General features: G+C 36.9%; 1 protein-coding gene across 3 annotated transcripts in view; it reads left to right on the forward strand.

Moving 5' to 3' along the window:
* asic1b (acid-sensing (proton-gated) ion channel 1b) overlaps nt 1-17,524 on the forward strand; it is a 348,288-nt gene that overhangs the window by 296,659 nt on the left and 34,105 nt on the right. For all 3 annotated transcript variants that reach the window (XM_083534482.1, XM_083534480.1, XM_083534481.1), the window contains 2 exons: nt 4,474-4,624; nt 15,229-15,356. In XM_083534482.1, coding sequence (XP_083390608.1) covers nt 4,474-4,624; nt 15,229-15,356 — 279 coding nt within the window. The remainder of the gene's footprint in view (nt 1-4,473; nt 4,625-15,228; nt 15,357-17,524) is intronic.

Genomic DNA, 17,524 nt, shown 5'->3' on the forward strand with positions numbered 1-17,524 from the left:
CTCAGTACGTTCAAAAACAGTACTCATTTAGACTCAACACAAAGTCTTATTGTTCCAAGTCGTGTTCTTTCAGTATCTCCAACTAAGAGCTGTCAAAACAGTGACGTGTTTCACATGGGTAAGTAAAATTAGTTAGTAAATAGAATGGATATAAAAAAAGAGATGATTTGTCCGGTTGAAAGTTTCATTCCTAAACATAGATTTGTCCACGTACCAAACCTATAAAATCTCGGGATTTTACCTTCATATGGAAGCGAGTGATTAGTCAGATACAAAGCCCACAGGATAAAGAAAGACCATGATTTTTACATAAACATTGGGCACAGAGCATGCTGTAGCACTCTTCTTAATTCAGAGGGGAATAAGGAAATGTCGACAGGCTGGGATTAACTAAAAGAACAAGGCTTTTATTTTTTCCCTTCACTTTCTTTCTGCACTTTTCATTGTTTTCCTTCTTTATCACATCAACACACACACAATGTTTTTCAGCTCTTCCTCCACCTTAATGGTACTGCTGCTCACTGAAACATAGAACACTGCTCAGCCCAAAGTTTGTAATACCTACCAATCACCTACTCCGGTGCTGCCCTCCTTTCACAAACCACTTTCACAGACACTTTTACAGAACTCTCTGCAAATAATAAATACTGTGAGAGCAGGTTAAAAAAAACAGACCTGAACAATAGCTGTAGCTGAGGTTGAGAAACTGTTAGCGATATCATTCACAGAGCGCATGGTGACAATGTGACATTCCTACCTCTGTTTTTCCCCCCAGAGCTTTTAATTTTGAGGGGGAACAAAAAAAGATATAAATGCATTATGCTTTATATTCCATGCATATACAGATATTTGGAGCACTAAACAAACATACAAATATTGGCACTGCATTACACTCTGTAAAATCTGGTGTGTATGTGTACGGAGGACACTTTCAAAAATGTAACTTAGACACACACACACACACAAATAAAAACATGGAATTCGACCCAAAAGGGGTGGTTAGTAGTGCACAACTTTCACCTCATTTCAGGTTAAGATCTTGCTCTGTGTGTGTGTGTGTGTGTGTGTGTGTGTGTGTGTGTGTGTGTGTGTGTGTGTGTGTGTGTGTGTGTGTGTGTGTGTGTGTGTTGCAAGATACATCAGTCTGTTTCTTCCTCTTTTTTTTTCTCTCTCAGAGAAACGCAACAGTAGTCTTTCAGTGATGGATGAATTACACTGTTTCTTTGCTTGGCAGAAGTACAAATGCCCTGTTTTAACAAAAACCTGCTACTTTTACAATTTATCTTGAGCAAAATTACAAAATAGACTTCACTATCAAAAGTTAAAGATGTAAGAGCACTATCTTTTATATACTATTAATAATTGATGCATTTCTATGTTCCATTCTCCTGCACAAAATATCTGTCTGTGGAGAGGTTTCTGTTGCTACAGGCACACAGTGTGGGTACGTTTTCTCCACAAAAACTCTCATTGGAACCATCGGGTTACTGTTTCTGGTCTTGTGCCTGGTTTTCAATTAATGCAATTTATTTATTCACTTTAAAGTTGCCCGGAACAGCACTTATATATATATATATATATATATATATATATATATATATATATATATATATATATATATATATATATATATATATATAGTGGATTAAAAAGCAAGATTTGCTGCAATGCTATGTAGTGAAGTAAAAAAACAACAAAAAAAAACAACAACATGATACTTTAGAATGTACAGTATTTAAGTGCAGCCATGAAGTAAAGTTTCTCCTTATTGTAGACTACAGTATAGGCATACATTTCTATTTATACACATCCATGTCCTCAGCACCACCCATTTTATATATATTTAGATATATTTACAAGTACACTCTTGTCTATAGTTCTCGTTTGCACATTGTACTGTATAACATGATATACATTAGGTTTACTGGTCTGCCCTATTATGCGTTTTGTGTATCTGTCCCACACTGTCCGCTTTGCACAGTCTTGTACAGTTTGAATTAGATTGCACAATGCACTTTTATGTGGCTAGAAAGTTTTACTTTAGTCCTTAGCTCTGTGTTCTGTTATGTGCTGTAGCTCTATGTTGTGTAATGTAACTCTATGTTATGTGCTGTAGCTCTATGTTATGTGCTGTAGTTCTATGTTGTGTGATGTAGCTCTATGTTGTGTGATGTAGCTCTATGTTATGTGCTGTAGCTCTATGTTGTGTGATGTAGCTCTATGTTGTGTGATGTAGCTCTATGTTATGTGCTGTAGCGCTATGTTGTGTGATGTAGCTCTATGTTATGTGCTGTAGTTCTATGTTGTGTGATGTAGCTCTATGTTGTGTGATGTAGCTCTATGTTGTGTGATGTAGCTCTATGTTGTGTGATGTAGCTCATGTTATGTGCTGTAGCTCTATGTTGAGTGATGTAGCTCTATGTTATGTGCTGTAGTTCTATGTTGTGTGATGTAGCTCTATGTTGTGTGAGGTAGCTCTATGTTATGTGCTGTAGCTCTATGTTGTGTGATGTAGCTCTATGTTGTGTGCTGTAGCTCTATGTTGTGTGATGTAGCTCTATGTTGTGTGATGTAGCTCTATGTTATGTGCTGTAGCTCTATGTTGTGTGATGTAGCTCTATGTTATGTGCTGTAGCTCTATGTTGTGTGATGTAGCTCTATGTTGTGTGATGTAGCTCTATGTTGTGTGATGTAGCTCTATGTTATGTGCTGTAGCTCTATGTTGTGTGCTGTAGCTCTATGTTGTGTGATGTAGCTCTATGTTGTGTGATGTAGCACCAGGGTTTTATTTGTATAGTGCTTGTAACAATAGACACTGTCCCAAGCTTTACAGTCATATAGAGGTTATAAAGTTGAAATGTAGACAGTAAAACAAGCTTGACCACACCCATGCATCCAGATGCCCCCATTAAACGTGTATTGTGTATATGATTTATATTGAAAAGCAGAAGAGCACATCTATTTTACTGGTGCAATAATTACAAGATGAAGCCAAGACTTCATGATTCAGAAAACATATTGGTTTTATGTTTCGGCACAGTGGTTCAAAGAAAATAAAAGAAAACTGTAACTATTTCAACCATTTTCTGTCTCTTTCTTACAACCTTGACCCCAGTCTGTCTGTCTGCATGTCTGCCATTGAATTTCTGATTTTCCTGCTACCTCTAGTGTTTCTGGACCTATGACCATACCGACCATACCCTTATTCTCCTCTCGCTTCCTGGCTCTCATGCATTACACTGCAAATTCTGTTTTTATTTACACCACATGGATTGAGTTCATGGAGTCAGGTTTCTCTTTATGCACAGCATAAAAATCAATATCGCGATGTAATGAAAGCAGCCTTGCATTTCCTCACGCGATATCAGAGAGGGTTTCTGTGAGGAAACGGCTCCGAATGGAACGCCACTTTCCATGGGACTCGATCTGATTAGCTCTTTATTTGTTCATTCATTCAGCTTCAGTAACTACTTTATGCTGCATTACTTGAATTCCGGTCTCGTGAAACCTAACATGCTTATTATTCCATTCTTATTTCTAAATGAACAGTTTCAGGGATGTTCAGCGACTAATTTCCTGAATCCATTAAGAAAGAAGCTCATGCTGATATCCAAGGGAAATAAATAACGTTTCTGATACTGAAGTGAACTTAAAAATTACTTTGAAAAGGCTTTTTATAATTACAAGAGACTGCACTTCTTTTTTCCTCCTGCTTTCCAGTAATCAAAGGCAATCTCATGGGGTGGATAGAAAGAATTTTCAGTTAAAGACCAACTCTATAGTTACCAATGTGTGTTGCTACAGAGGCAAAAAAATTAAACGAGGCTTGCTGTTAAAAAAGGAAACAAAATTGTTTGAGTGTAATGAGAAAACTAAGAATGGAGTTGTGTATTCCATTATGTCCCTCTGCATTGGAAAGTCTGTTGTTTGATGTTTATAGACTTTGTAGAAAGTGGGCTATAGTAAGCCATAAAATCGTATTGTAGTGATTGTGATTGTAGTTAACTTGAAAAGCTGATTTATTTTGTGTGAATTAATTAGAGAGAGACCAAAGAGATGCTGGTGAAAGAATGCCATGTTTCTAGCTGCTATAGTTTACAGTGATAATAGGAACTTGCTTTCACAGGCGTTCCACAACATTAAGTGCAACTATAAATGGATGAAATGATGACGTGTCATCCTTTAATAAAGTATTGCTGGTAGAAATAGGAATTAATAGGCTGCTTTTACACATGGCTGAATCAGTGTCATACCTAATGTATATTTATAAACCGAAGCAGTGCCAAAAAAGCAGATGAATTGGGTATTGAAGACTGACTAAAAACCAACAACATGACATCACAATCATCTACTGTACATGTCTATAAGATTATCGAAATAAAAAGATTTATACGTCTTTTGCTGCAATATTAGAGCCTGTGTTTGCACCAGATGTTGCATGCTGATGCGCTGTTCTCATTTCATTCTCTGCAGATCTTTACTCGGTATGGCAAATGCTACACATTCAACTCTGGCCAGGATGGACAGCCACTTCGCATCACAACGAAAGGGGGCATGGGCAACGGTCTGGAACTAATGCTGGACATTCAACAGGATGAGTACCTGCCTGTGTGGGGAGAGACAGGTAAGAAAAACAATCCCTCACACGCAACTCAACACACTCACTGATTTAAAATAGCTCACTGCTGGGTGGCAAATGGCACTAGTGCATTAAAATACAAGCAGGAGAGAGGAGAGCTGCTAAAGCTTGAGCAGATGGAAGTGAATTGTGTGAATGAATAAATTATATCTCAATAAAGAATTGCACAAGAAATAAACTGTGTGGCTATAAATATCCACCCTATACTATATAGACAAAAGTTTGTGGACACCTGACTATAAGTTTCATATGTGCTTTTTGAACATCTCATTTGCCGTTAGGATAGCCTCCACTCTCCTGGAAAGATGTTCCACTAGATTTTAGAGTGTGGAGATTTGTGATTATTGAGTTCGTATTAAGTTCGTTGGGGTACAGTTAGCTGTTGAATTCATCCAAAAGGTTAAGTAGGATTGAGGTCAGAGCTTTATAGCTTTAATAATATATTTAATATATGTATATTGTTAATTAATACGTTTTCATCCAATATATTGGGACACTGCTACTGGAGGATGCTACAGTATTTTTTTTCTGTGAGCTCTCATCTCTTTCCTTTTTATTGTGTCTCTAGACACTAAAAGAGATACATGTATATATATATACACACACACACACACACACACACACACACACACACACACACACACTGTGAAGTTTATACATTACAGTACTGCAAAATTGCTCAGTTTTGCTAAATTATAAATACTATTATACACAGGTAGTCCTCTACTTACGATTGAGATACGTTACGACGACCCCATCGTAAGAAAAAACTTCGCAAGTCGAAGATGGTGCTATGACTGTGACAGTCTTTCCTGCTTCATGCTGATTTATAATTCTTATTTTCTGCTCCAAAGTAGAGAACAAGTAGGAGAAATACTTGGGCACTTTTAAGACATGCTTTTATCACTAAAATGATTTAAAAAAAAATAAAAAATACACACTGAGACTTTACTCCGTCAACCGCTAGCGAGATTCAGGGACTCTTTGGCGGTTCCACTTCAAAAACGTCGACTTAATAGGGTTGTCGAGGTAACCGAGGGCGAGACTGCTTGAAATCCCCTAGTCTTGATTTGAGCTGGATATATATATCCAGCTCAAATCAAGACTAGGGGATTTCAAGCAGTATATTACTTGCTTATAATATGTTACTTTGTAAATGAGGTTATAGCAAATCATTTCCAAATGATGTCGTCCATGAAATTTATCTCCAGTACAATAAATATACCTGTTTTTCTCCTTGCTGTTCTCTTACTTAGATTAGTTCTAAACAAATTTAAATGCAAATGCATTTTGCCCAGAGCTTATATAAAATTCTGTAAAAACAACGGCTGTAGTCATTCCTCTCCTGCCAGATGTACATTTCATCCTGCAATATGAATAAGAGCAGGATTCTGAATGTTACTGTCGATCCCTATCACCCTGTCATGGCGGTAAAGTCAGAGTGACAGGAAGTCACACAGTGATGTCATTGCACTTTTGAGGCCAACTTTGCCAACATTTCTCTGTCTCCACTGGAGAAGATGAGCGCTTGTCACATTCAGACTGTAGAGTTGTGCAAGCAAGGCACATACACACTTAGAGTCACATACAGACCTACACATAGACAGCAAGACAAGTTAATTACACATCAGCTGACATTTGGACGTGGGGAGCTTACAATTCCATCTTTTGCTTTCTACTCAGTAGCTTAGAGTAGCTAAACTTCCATTGTTGTAATTGAATAGAAAGCACAGAGTCGGACATGGGAGGAACAAAATGCCAGTTTAAATAGACAGCCGGAGAAGTGTCTGTCTGTCTGACCTGCATTTTAAGAATGCTGATTTTGCAGGGTTGTGTGTAGCACAGCATGGCTTTCCTGCTGAATTAGTATCATGTGTCATTATACATGTCTATAGTACATTCTATAAAAGATACATTAATATAATATGATTGAGATGTTTTGATGTAATGTGGGTAAGATGTAAAGCAAATTGTTGGAACATTTTGCAAAGAAGGTGCTTTAAGTGGTATAGGGTAATAACGCTTTTATTTTTAGTCTCATTGAAGGAGGTGTGGCTTTTGAGTCAGTCAGTCTTGATGAAGGCTTTATGTTCTCTGTTACTGTTAGTTTTAGCCTTTGAGTTTAATTGAAGGAGGTGTGTCCTTTAGTCTTATTGAAGAAGGTGTCATCTATGATTCTTTAAGTTTAAATGAAGGAGGTGTGGTTTTTGAGTCTGTAAGTCTAAGTAAAGGAGGTGTGGCCTTTAAATCTGTAAGTCTAAGTGAAGGGGGTGTGGCCTTTTAATCTGTAAGTCTAAGTTAAGCATGTTTGGCTACATTTTAGTGTGGCAGTGTGGACACAGAGCATTTTCAGACGAAAGCTCAGTTTTCAAATGTATCCGGATTAGTGTAGACCTTGTAAATTTAGACTTACAGACTAAAAGGCCACACCTCCTTTAGAGAGACTTTCAGACTCAAAAGCCACACCTTCTTCATGTAGACTTACTGTACAGACTCAAAGGCCACACCTCCTTTACTGAGACTGACAGACACAAAGACATTGACTCTTTCATTAAAACTAACAGTAACAGAGGACATGCATTCTTCACAGACTGACAGGCACAAAAGTCACATCTATTTCACTCTGTTTGAGCCACAGAGGCCAAAGATCCAGAGAAAGAAATTCTTGCTGGGTTCAATTATGGTATTAAACATTTTGTGTACATTTGTGACACCACATGCACTATGTCTGACAAGCACAGAGTCTCCACCTCCTTTCACAGGGCAAAGGCCGAGACTTTTTCACAAAAACAAACAGACACAGATGCCGCACCTTTCACTCTGTTTAAGCCACAGAGGCCCAAAAACATTTACATATAATTTTGCCTGTTACTATTTTAACACTGCACATCTACAGTCGATATTAGTTGCAGTTACATTAAATCCACAATAGGCAGATTTGCGAGGGTGAAAAAACCAGTTCACACCAGGAGTATTCGTGCTGCCCTCAATTTTTTTCATTTATGCACATAAGTGAATTGTAAAACCAGTTGGCTGTATGGTAGTAATACTAATAGATTCCAGGACAAAGAGAAATTGGCTACTGATTCTGAAATCTTAATGGCATTTGAACGTTGGTTTTGTAAATAAAAAATAAAAACACAATGTTGCTGCTTCTGCGATGCATCCTGAATACAATTTAAGTTTGGTTTACTTCTAGCTTCCCGCATAATAGCGCATTGTTCATAACGCTGAAAGTCACAGAAATCTTTCCATGCCAGCATTGTAAGTGCTTCTCCACCAAATACAGATTGATTAAGTATAGTCAATATAGCTGGAAAAAAAGTCAGGACCAAGGAAGACACTGAGCTAATAGCATATTGGTAAAAGGTACATGCTGGAGAGAAGGGGAATGAAAGACAGTAGGAGTAAGACAGAGTCAGTGTGTGTGAATGAAAGGGAGGGCAGTGGAGGGGTGCGGTTGCAGGGAGAAGAAGGTGGAGGAAGTGGAGGAATTCAGGTACCTGGGGTCAACAGTGCAAAGTAATGATGAGTGTGTTAGAGAAGTGAAGAAAAGAGTGCGTGGAGAAGAGTGATAGCAGGAGTGATTTGTGATAGAAGAGTATCTGTAAGAGTGAAAGGGAAAGTTTATAGGACTGTGGTGAGACCTGCGATGTTGTATGGATTAGAGACAGTGGCATTGAGTAAAACACAGGAGGTGGAGCTGGAGGTAGCAGAGCTGAAGATGTTGAGATTTTCATTGGGAAAGACGATGGACAGGATTAGAAATTAGTCTATTGGTGAGACTGTGTATGTAGGACGTTTTGGAGACAAGGTGAGGGTGGTGTGATTGAGATGTTTTGGACATGTGCAGATAAGTAGATAAGTAATACATAAGCAAAAGAATGCTGAGGATGGAGCCACCAGGAAGGAGGAAAAAAGGAAGTCCAAGTAGGCAGTTTATGAATGTGGTGAGGGAAAACATGCAGGTAGATGGTTTGAAAGAGGCCGATGTAGAGGACAGGGCGGTATGGAGACGGATGATGACTAACAGCAGCCGAAAGAAGAAGAAGAAGAAGAAGATTTTATTATTTATTTATTTTTATTTTATTTATTTTCATATTTTTATGGCATCAGCACACCATGACAAATTCCTTGTACATGCAACCCGTGATACTTAGCAATAAAAATAATTCTGGAAAAAAAAAAAAAAACACCACCAAGACTAGGAAAAACGGATGAAGTCACGATAACCTCTATCTGCAGTTTCACATATGCCACTCTTTGCCTTCACACAGAGTATACTAATGGGCTGTAAGTCAGCAGATTAATGAGGGCTGATGGGAAACAGGTGGAACTAATTAACTACTGTAGCAACAGGACAATAAAAACAGGAAGCATTGACCATAAAAGGAAAGTGTGGAGGATAATGAGACAGATGTTACCCAGACTATCAAGCGTAAACTGATAGAGCAGACTTGGCTGTGATAAACATAATAAACGTGCTATTTATTCCTTCAAGCCTTTAATGTAAGGTATCCAATGTATGATGTAGGGCTGTTTTTAGAAGTAGACACTATATGGCCAAAAGTCTCATTTTACTCAATTTACTCATTTTTCGTTTTTTTTTTATTATAACGGTTGTTTTGCAGTAATACAACCATTTAAAATAATATATAAAATGATTAAAGTTGAGAAATTACACAATTACAATGTACACTTTATATATACAGTATATAAAATATAAACATATATCAAAATACACAGCTAAACGTGATGGCATCCTTGTTGCTTATACCAATAGCCCTGCGCTGTGTGTATAAGCGGAAGGATTTGTGTCGCTGTATGTGGGTTTCTGTTTTTCTCTCTGGAACATTGTAAACAGTCAGGTTTCATTGCTCAGGTGTTTCGAGGCTGATGAGGCCGCACAGGGATGTACGTGTTAACCACTGGACATTTTCTTATTATTATTATTGCAATCACTTGTCAAAATGAAAAGCAAACCACTTTACCCGATCAGTTTCGAGCTATCGTGCTGTTTGTTCAGCCTGAGCACGGTGCCATCCCACTAGTTAATGTAAAATCTATACACGAAGAACACATCTGCGCTTACAAGGAAGCTAGTATTGATTTCTTTATAATCTTAAGCACTTGTTTATTCACATAATCATTACTGAGGTGGAGAAGCATTCACGTTTTAGTAATACAGAGAAAAACAGTCGCAGTTAAGGCCGTGTATTTCACGTTGTAAGATGTTTTTGTCTGCTCTGCTACTCGAGTAAATATACAGGCTATAAGACGAGCTAAGAGCTTGGCATCCTTTCAGCAATGCAATATAATACATATGATTTAATCAAGTACAGCATAGACCTAATGCTCAACGGAGCATTTTATCACCACTTTCCTGATGACCTTTGCCAAAATGCTTTAAAGGGATATTTCCAAAATTTGATCTTATTTTACAGTTTAACCAAACTAAGCCCTAACTTTTTATTTTCAATATTTGTGAACTGAGCTGTATGTAGAAAAAATATTAGCATTTAATCAATATGTCTATTATAAACGAATAAACCATTATTCTTATTTAGACATTTTTTTATTCAGACTATCAAGTTCCAAGTATTCTCATAGTATCTAGCAGCAGAATGCACATGAATCCGTTTTTATTTTTATCAATGAGAGTAAAATAGAATTGCATTCTTTCATTCTTGATTCTGATCGGTGACCGGTTCTGTAGCTGGGTCTAATTCACATCTTCACAAAGAAAAAAGGAGTGGCTGTTGCTGCTATTAGCCAAGTGAAAACAAAAACTCTGTTATGTAATATGTGAAATGAGAACTCGGGAAGCTGAAATTGGTGCAATTGTGGATAAATTGAATCAAATAAAATGACCAAAAACACAACACAACTAAAACAAAAACTAAAGAACAAAACACTATGTGCCATTAACATGAGCATTGTAAATAGAACACAAATGTAAAATATATAGTAGTGGTGAATGAAGTGCACAAATCATGTACTTGAGTAAAAGTAGAGATACAGTAGGTAAAATATTACTAGAGTAAAAGTAAAAGTGCCCCCTTTAAACTTTCACTTGAGTATAAGTATTTGCCTTTAAGTGTTTTTAAGTATCCAAAGTACTATGATTTATTATGGCTATAATGTTCTATTATAATTTCGGTCACAAGACTTTTGCTTAATCAATTCAGTTGATGTGAAAAGATTCTAACATTACTCTTAGCACACCAATCTAATAATAGAATAATATTAATTAGTCAAACACTAATTGATAACATTTCAAATAATCATGAGCCCAGAACCTTCTTTTCAACTACTACTTTTCTTTCAGCTTCTCCCGTTAGGGGGCGCCACAGCGGATCATCCGCATATTTGATTTGGCACAAGTTTTTATGCTGGATGCCCTTTCTAACGCAACCCTCCCCATTTATCCGGGCTTGGGACTAAGAGTGGCTGGGGTTGGTTACCTAACCGGGGATCGACTACTTAAAAAAAATCAAACAAATGAGGCCATGGGTGTTTCTTTCATCATTTATTACTTTCAAAATGTTCTGCTTGCTGTTAAACTGATGCTGAACTTTATATTCGTGATAAGTAGATACCCCCAGGTGGCAAACAGAGCATGTACTCTAAACTGATTGGTGGCTTGCTGCGTGTTTGACTAGTTAATTTTTATCCACTCGTAAATAAAAAGGAACGACCGATTTCACAAAATGTAGTTGAGTAAAAACTAAAAAAAAAAAAATAAATTCCAAGGTCTCCTAGGTGTCCAGTCATGTCGTCGCAACACGCATCTGTTGCAACTGCACAAGCTCAAATATATTAGTGTGGATTCAGTAGCTGATTTTTTATTCCACAATGGCTGACAGGGGAGAAGAAATGAATGTGGTCGCAGATACACTTACAAGGACATTTAAAAGAACGACTTTTCAAGAAAAACGTCATCGTATGAAAAGGTCAGCCAAAACAGTTCAAAACATTTGTTAAGCTTTTCCATGAACCCTTTATACTTTAGCGTTTTCTTTCCTATAGAACACACAATTCGCCTTAAGTTCAAATTCACCGACGTAATGTACTGCAAAAATGAACAGGAAACCCAGGGTCAGTATCGATGCTTCTGCTAGAGATGATGCATGCGGGCAGTGCAGCTATTGCACAGCCGACCACTGCATAATCTAGTTGACTGATTTGCAGTGGAGTCATAGAATAATCCTTGTAAACTTGTCTTGCAGATTTACATTTTATAAGTTTTAATGTAACTACAAATTATAAAAAAAGAATCGCATTTGTTTATAAATAAATAAAAGTTTGTATTGATTGGCTAATTGCTGCGGTATAAAAGAATAAAACAATCAACCTATTAAAAGTAAAAATTCCTCAAGCTATATTACACCATCCGATATTTCAACACTTCCTCTAAAAGCCAGTACAGTGGAACCTCGGAGCTCGCGGCCTCAGCGCTCGTGACCTCGGGGCCTCAGCGCTCGCGACCTCGCAAGCTCGCGACTTTCATTCCGACCGGCGACTCTCATTCAGATCGGCTCGTGAGCAACCGCGAGCTGCTCAAAACGCTAGTTTTAACATTTCTAATCAAGGTTTATCTCATTAAAATTGTCTAATAATTAAGTGTTATGGAGTAAAATAGTGTTATTTACTCATTTAAATCAATTTCGTATAGTGTTCTTTGGGTTTTTACTGGGTTGGAAGGGGCGTATCAAAAGGTCGCGAAAATTCGGAACTCGCGAGGGTTAGGGACCAAGACCGGTCGCGAGTTCCGAATTTTCGCGACCTTTTGATACTCCGAGGTTCCACTGTATTCTCTAATATGTTTTTTTAACTTAGTAAACTAGCCAAAGGCAATAAAAAAATAAATAAATAAACTGTAATGAAGGAAAGCTTTGGATGATCCAAGATTCAGCTGGTTCCTGTTTATTAAATGGTCTAGGATATGTAATTAATATAGAATAAAATATTGAGGTATTATTGGTGATAATATACTTTAGTTACACTATACTATTTATTTATCTTGAAGCATATTATTCAGTAACTACAGTAATGTTATGAGACTGTGGAATGCAGTTTTTTTGACATGGCAGTTGTATTTTTTGCTTATTTGCTTAGTAGGCAAATGAAAAAAAATCATTTACCAAGGCATGCATTAGGTGAAGGATATACTACGCTATTTATCTACTGAGCTACTGCAGCTAAACGATGAGATACAAAGTGATTAAAAGTATTCAGAGATATGTGCTTGCTCATAGGCACAACTTTACAGTTTAATAGTGGGGTTTTTTTTGTTGCCAGACTACCCCTGATAAATGAAATAAAACATGAAGAGACATGCTGTTATAGGCAAATATTTAACAGTGGAGTGACAACCAAACCAAACAGAATTACATTCACATTCCTACCAGTTTTTTCTCTATATTTCTCACCTCAAGTCCTTCTTCCCCAAACTGTTACCACAAATTTTGAGACACATAATTGTATAGAAAATTTTTGGATGCTGTAGCATTAGATCAAACGTGTTCTGCCATGATGATGCACACAGCAAAGTCTATTTACATGTCTATTGTTGGGTTTTGTGTAGAAGATCTATAAAACTCTGAACTCAACCCTACGGAACACCTTGATGAAAGAATGATGAATTGGAATGCTGAATGTTTTACAGGCATCCTCACCCTACATCATTACCTGACTTTACTAAACCCTTTGTCAATGAATAAGCACAAATCTCCACAAGCATCTTTTCAGAAGAGCGGAGGATATTATGGCAGTAAATGTGGACTAAATGTGGAATGGTCATGTGTCCACAAACTTATATAGTGTACTTTCCGGTGTGGGAAAACGTATTTACAGCTTCACCTATGATTGTTACAAAGCAATTGCAATACTGAAGACTTTATTTATAAAATGTTAAACAATTTCTCTACAAACACACACACACACACACACACACACACACACACACACACACACACACACACACACACACACACACACACACACACATATATATATATATGAACACATATATATTCAGGGTTGGCCAACCTCTTTAGCTGTTCTAACTTTTCTTAAAAATGGATGTGGAGTTATATACATAACAAAAAAGTGTGAAACAACTGAAAATATGTCATATTGTAGGTTCTTCAAATTAGCCACCTTTTGCTTAGATTACTGCTTTGCACACTCTTGGCATTCTCTTGATGCCTACTTTGAAGAACCTACAATATGATATATTTTCAGTTCACCTTTTTGTTATGTATATAATTCCACATGTGTTAATTCATAGTTTTGATGCCTTCAGTGTGACTACAATTTTCATAGTCATGAAAATAAAGAAAACTCTTTGAATGAGCAGGTGTGTCCAAACTTTTGGTCTGTACTGTATATATAATATATATAAACTTTTGGTCTGTACTGTATGGTTTCAACTTCTACTCATAGTGAAGCTTACAATGTTTCCAGCATCTGTCGTTTAACTAAATTAGTTCATAAACACGAAATGTACTCATTTATTAGTGAATTTACAAGATTCACCTTTTAGAAAACTGGTTCATTATTGGTTGAACTGATGCCATTCACTCACCATTAGTGAAATTCAAGATTCATCTGCACAATTCATCAATTCAAGACACTTTTACAAAAAAAGTTTAATAGAAGTTCAAGCTTGACAGATGACAACTGGTTTAACCACTTTGCATTCAATGACTTATGAGTGGGCTGATGTTGAGATGTTTTGGGGGTTAAGAGTATTAAGGTAAAACCAGTATTATATTTTAATCAGCATGACATAAACAACTGATAATGTAGGAAACAGCAGACAATCAATTAAATTCTTGTACAAAAGCATTCACAATTTGACCAAAGCAGAAAGAAATGCTTTTATAATGTGCACAATTGACTCCATGATGTGGAGGTTGAACAAGTAGTTTAGGGAATTTTATTTCTGAAAACTGTAAGTCATAAACCCCTAACCCAAAAAAATATAAAAAAAAATAAATATATATATATATAGCACAATGTTTAGGCACAGGTTTTCCTCTGTAACTACTGAATCTGTGCGTTTTAGATTATAATAGATTGAAAACCAGCAGGGGACCACTCAAAGGCTAATCAACAGTCACTCAATGGCCCTTAAACAAGGTCCATAACCCTTAACCCTCAATTGCTTAGCTGCCTAACTGAGGTAACTGTAAGTCATTCAGGATAAAGCCATATGCCATAAATGTAAATGTAGATTATTAATTAAAAGCAAAATTTGTATTGTATGATAAGCTTAACAAACTGTATGGTGTATCAGTATAGACTACACTATATCTAGCACATTTCTTCAGGCCGAGTCAAGTCAAGTCAAGTCAAGAAGCTTTTATTGTCATTTCAACCATATATAGCTGATGCAGTACAGTATGAACCATACTGAGGCATACTGAGAAGTCAGTTTTCACCAATCCAACATTGAAAATCTGACTCAAGTACCTACTGCTACATTTCCACCCACCAGCAGAAACCAGATCCTAAATTGTTATTGCCACCATATTTAGAGAATCAGTCTGTATCGAATCTGAATCACTTTTCTCCCATTCCAGATGAGACGTCTTTTGAAGCCGGCATCAAAGTACAGATCCACACTCAGGATGAGCCACCTTTCATTGATCAACTGGGATTCGGAGTGGCGCCAGGCTTTCAGACGTTCGTGTCCTGCCAGGAGCAGAGGGTAAGCGACTGCCGCCATCCGATTCCCTGAATTAATCTCTGCAGATGTGACGGCTAGTGGTCTTCAGGCAACAGTAATTAAAAGGAGTTTTACAAATTGATTTTTCTAGTCAGCTTTAGGTCATCACACAAAAATGACATTAGAAACCGCTACTGAATGTCATTCTGTTTTGGTCAACTGAGGACACTGGTTATGGACCCGAGCAGTATTGTAAGCTATAAGATCTGAAAAAAAAAATCAATATAGCTCACTTTGTTGTATAATGGAGTTTTCATACTGGGAATTTTTCTCTCAATAGTATTCTTTTGGGGTGCAGCTACAGGCTGACTTTTTTGTCACAGCAGTGATTCTAAGGGTGAAAAAAAGCTTTTTTTTTTTTTATTTATTCCAGATTGATATCATTTGAGGTCAGATGTTGTAAGCCATGCAAGAAAAATATATTTGGAGAAAGAAAAATGTCTTCTTAGAGTTTTAGAGAGTGAATATGAGGCAAAAATCAAACATTTAATTTGTATTATTTCACTATTGCTGAATGACTGTGTACAGACAATTCACACAAATTCACAGCTTGACATAATTACATGGATTCTTTATTCATTTTTTTTAATTTCTTAGATAGATAGATAGATAGATAGATAGATAGATAGATAGATAGACAGACAGACAGACAGACAGACAGACAGACAGACAGACAGACAGACAGACAGACAGACAGACAGACAGATAGATAGATAGATAGATAGATAGATAGATAGATGGCCCTCATCAGACTCAAAATGTTCACTTGCTGCCTAATATATTCCACCCACTTACAGGTGCCGTGATGAAGAGATAATCAGTGTTATTGTTATAATATCATAATGTTATGCCTGATTGGTGTAAGAAACAAAATACGAATTAATATACATATAATTATATAAACATGTAAAACAGTTTAAGAATGCAGCAGGGTTGTAAACATGGTTAATACAAGCCGCGGGGTTTAGTGGAATTAAAGTGACTGTGTAGTGCATTCATTTTCACCAGTGTGAACACAGAAAAATGAAGAGAATGAATGTGGCATATGGATATGAATAGTGAATGATAGTAGCACAATTATTCAAGATCAGCTGTTGGTTTAAATTCTATTCTGAATTTAATTTGACCCCTTTAAATTCAAATATTGCTATTGGTAATAAAAGGAATCTGTGCAGTATGCTGGGCTACGTATTTCAGCAGTTCCAGTTTGGGAGAAAGTGGACATTAGCCACTTTTAATATTTTTTTGTTTGAATTGTCCATCTGCGATTTTTATTAGCATGATCAAACAAGTAGTTTGTACTATGAAGAAGAAGAAAAAGAAGAAGGAGAAGACTGCATTTAGTCTCATTTACATTTCAGTAAAATTCTTTCTTTGCACATGCCAGCTTTTTAGAAAGTTGGGGTCAGAACGCAGGGTACCGTGGACCTGATGGCAAGTAGATAGAGTGAAGGGCCTTGCTCAATGGGTAAACACCAGGTGAGTTGGTTAGAGGTCACATCAAGGTCAAATGTCTGATGAAGATATTCTTCAATACACTTTTAAAGTATGTGTTGAGGGTATTTTTGGCACACAGGACAATTAGAATCCTAGTATATATATATATATATATATATATATATATATATATATATATATATATATATATATATATATATATGCTATGAAGTGTAGGCCTTTATAAAGATTAAGAAATGTAGAGTCTTACAGTCTGGAATCAGAAACAAACCCACAGGTTTCTTTTAGCCTGCAAAAAGGAAATGTCACTCTTAATCCTTTCAGTGAGCAAGTGAGCGGTGGCCTGATGCTGATATGTGACCGGTCAGCTCTCTGGCCCTCGTAATTGGAGACGAATGAAATTCTCGACTTGAAACAAAATCGATTTCTTTCACGTCCAGCTCACTTAACTTTGCTGTTGCATGCAGATCTCATCACTAGCACTGAGTTTCTCACTCTCTTTACCCAGTGTGTGTGTGTCCTGCTCTCATCTCTTTCTTATCGTCAACCCCTCTGCACGTAAACCATGCAAACTAAACACACACAGAGGATGGAAGTGCTGGCTGATACGCTGATATTATACCGGTAAGCATAAACAAGCCTGTTTACACACTCAGTGTGTGTTCAAACACTCAGCACAGTGTGTGTGTGGG

The sequence above is a fragment of the Silurus aristotelis genome (genome assembly GCF_946808225.1).
Source record: "Silurus aristotelis genome assembly, chromosome: 28".
In the NCBI taxonomy this organism is placed as follows: Eukaryota; Metazoa; Chordata; class Actinopteri; order Siluriformes; family Siluridae; genus Silurus; species Silurus aristotelis.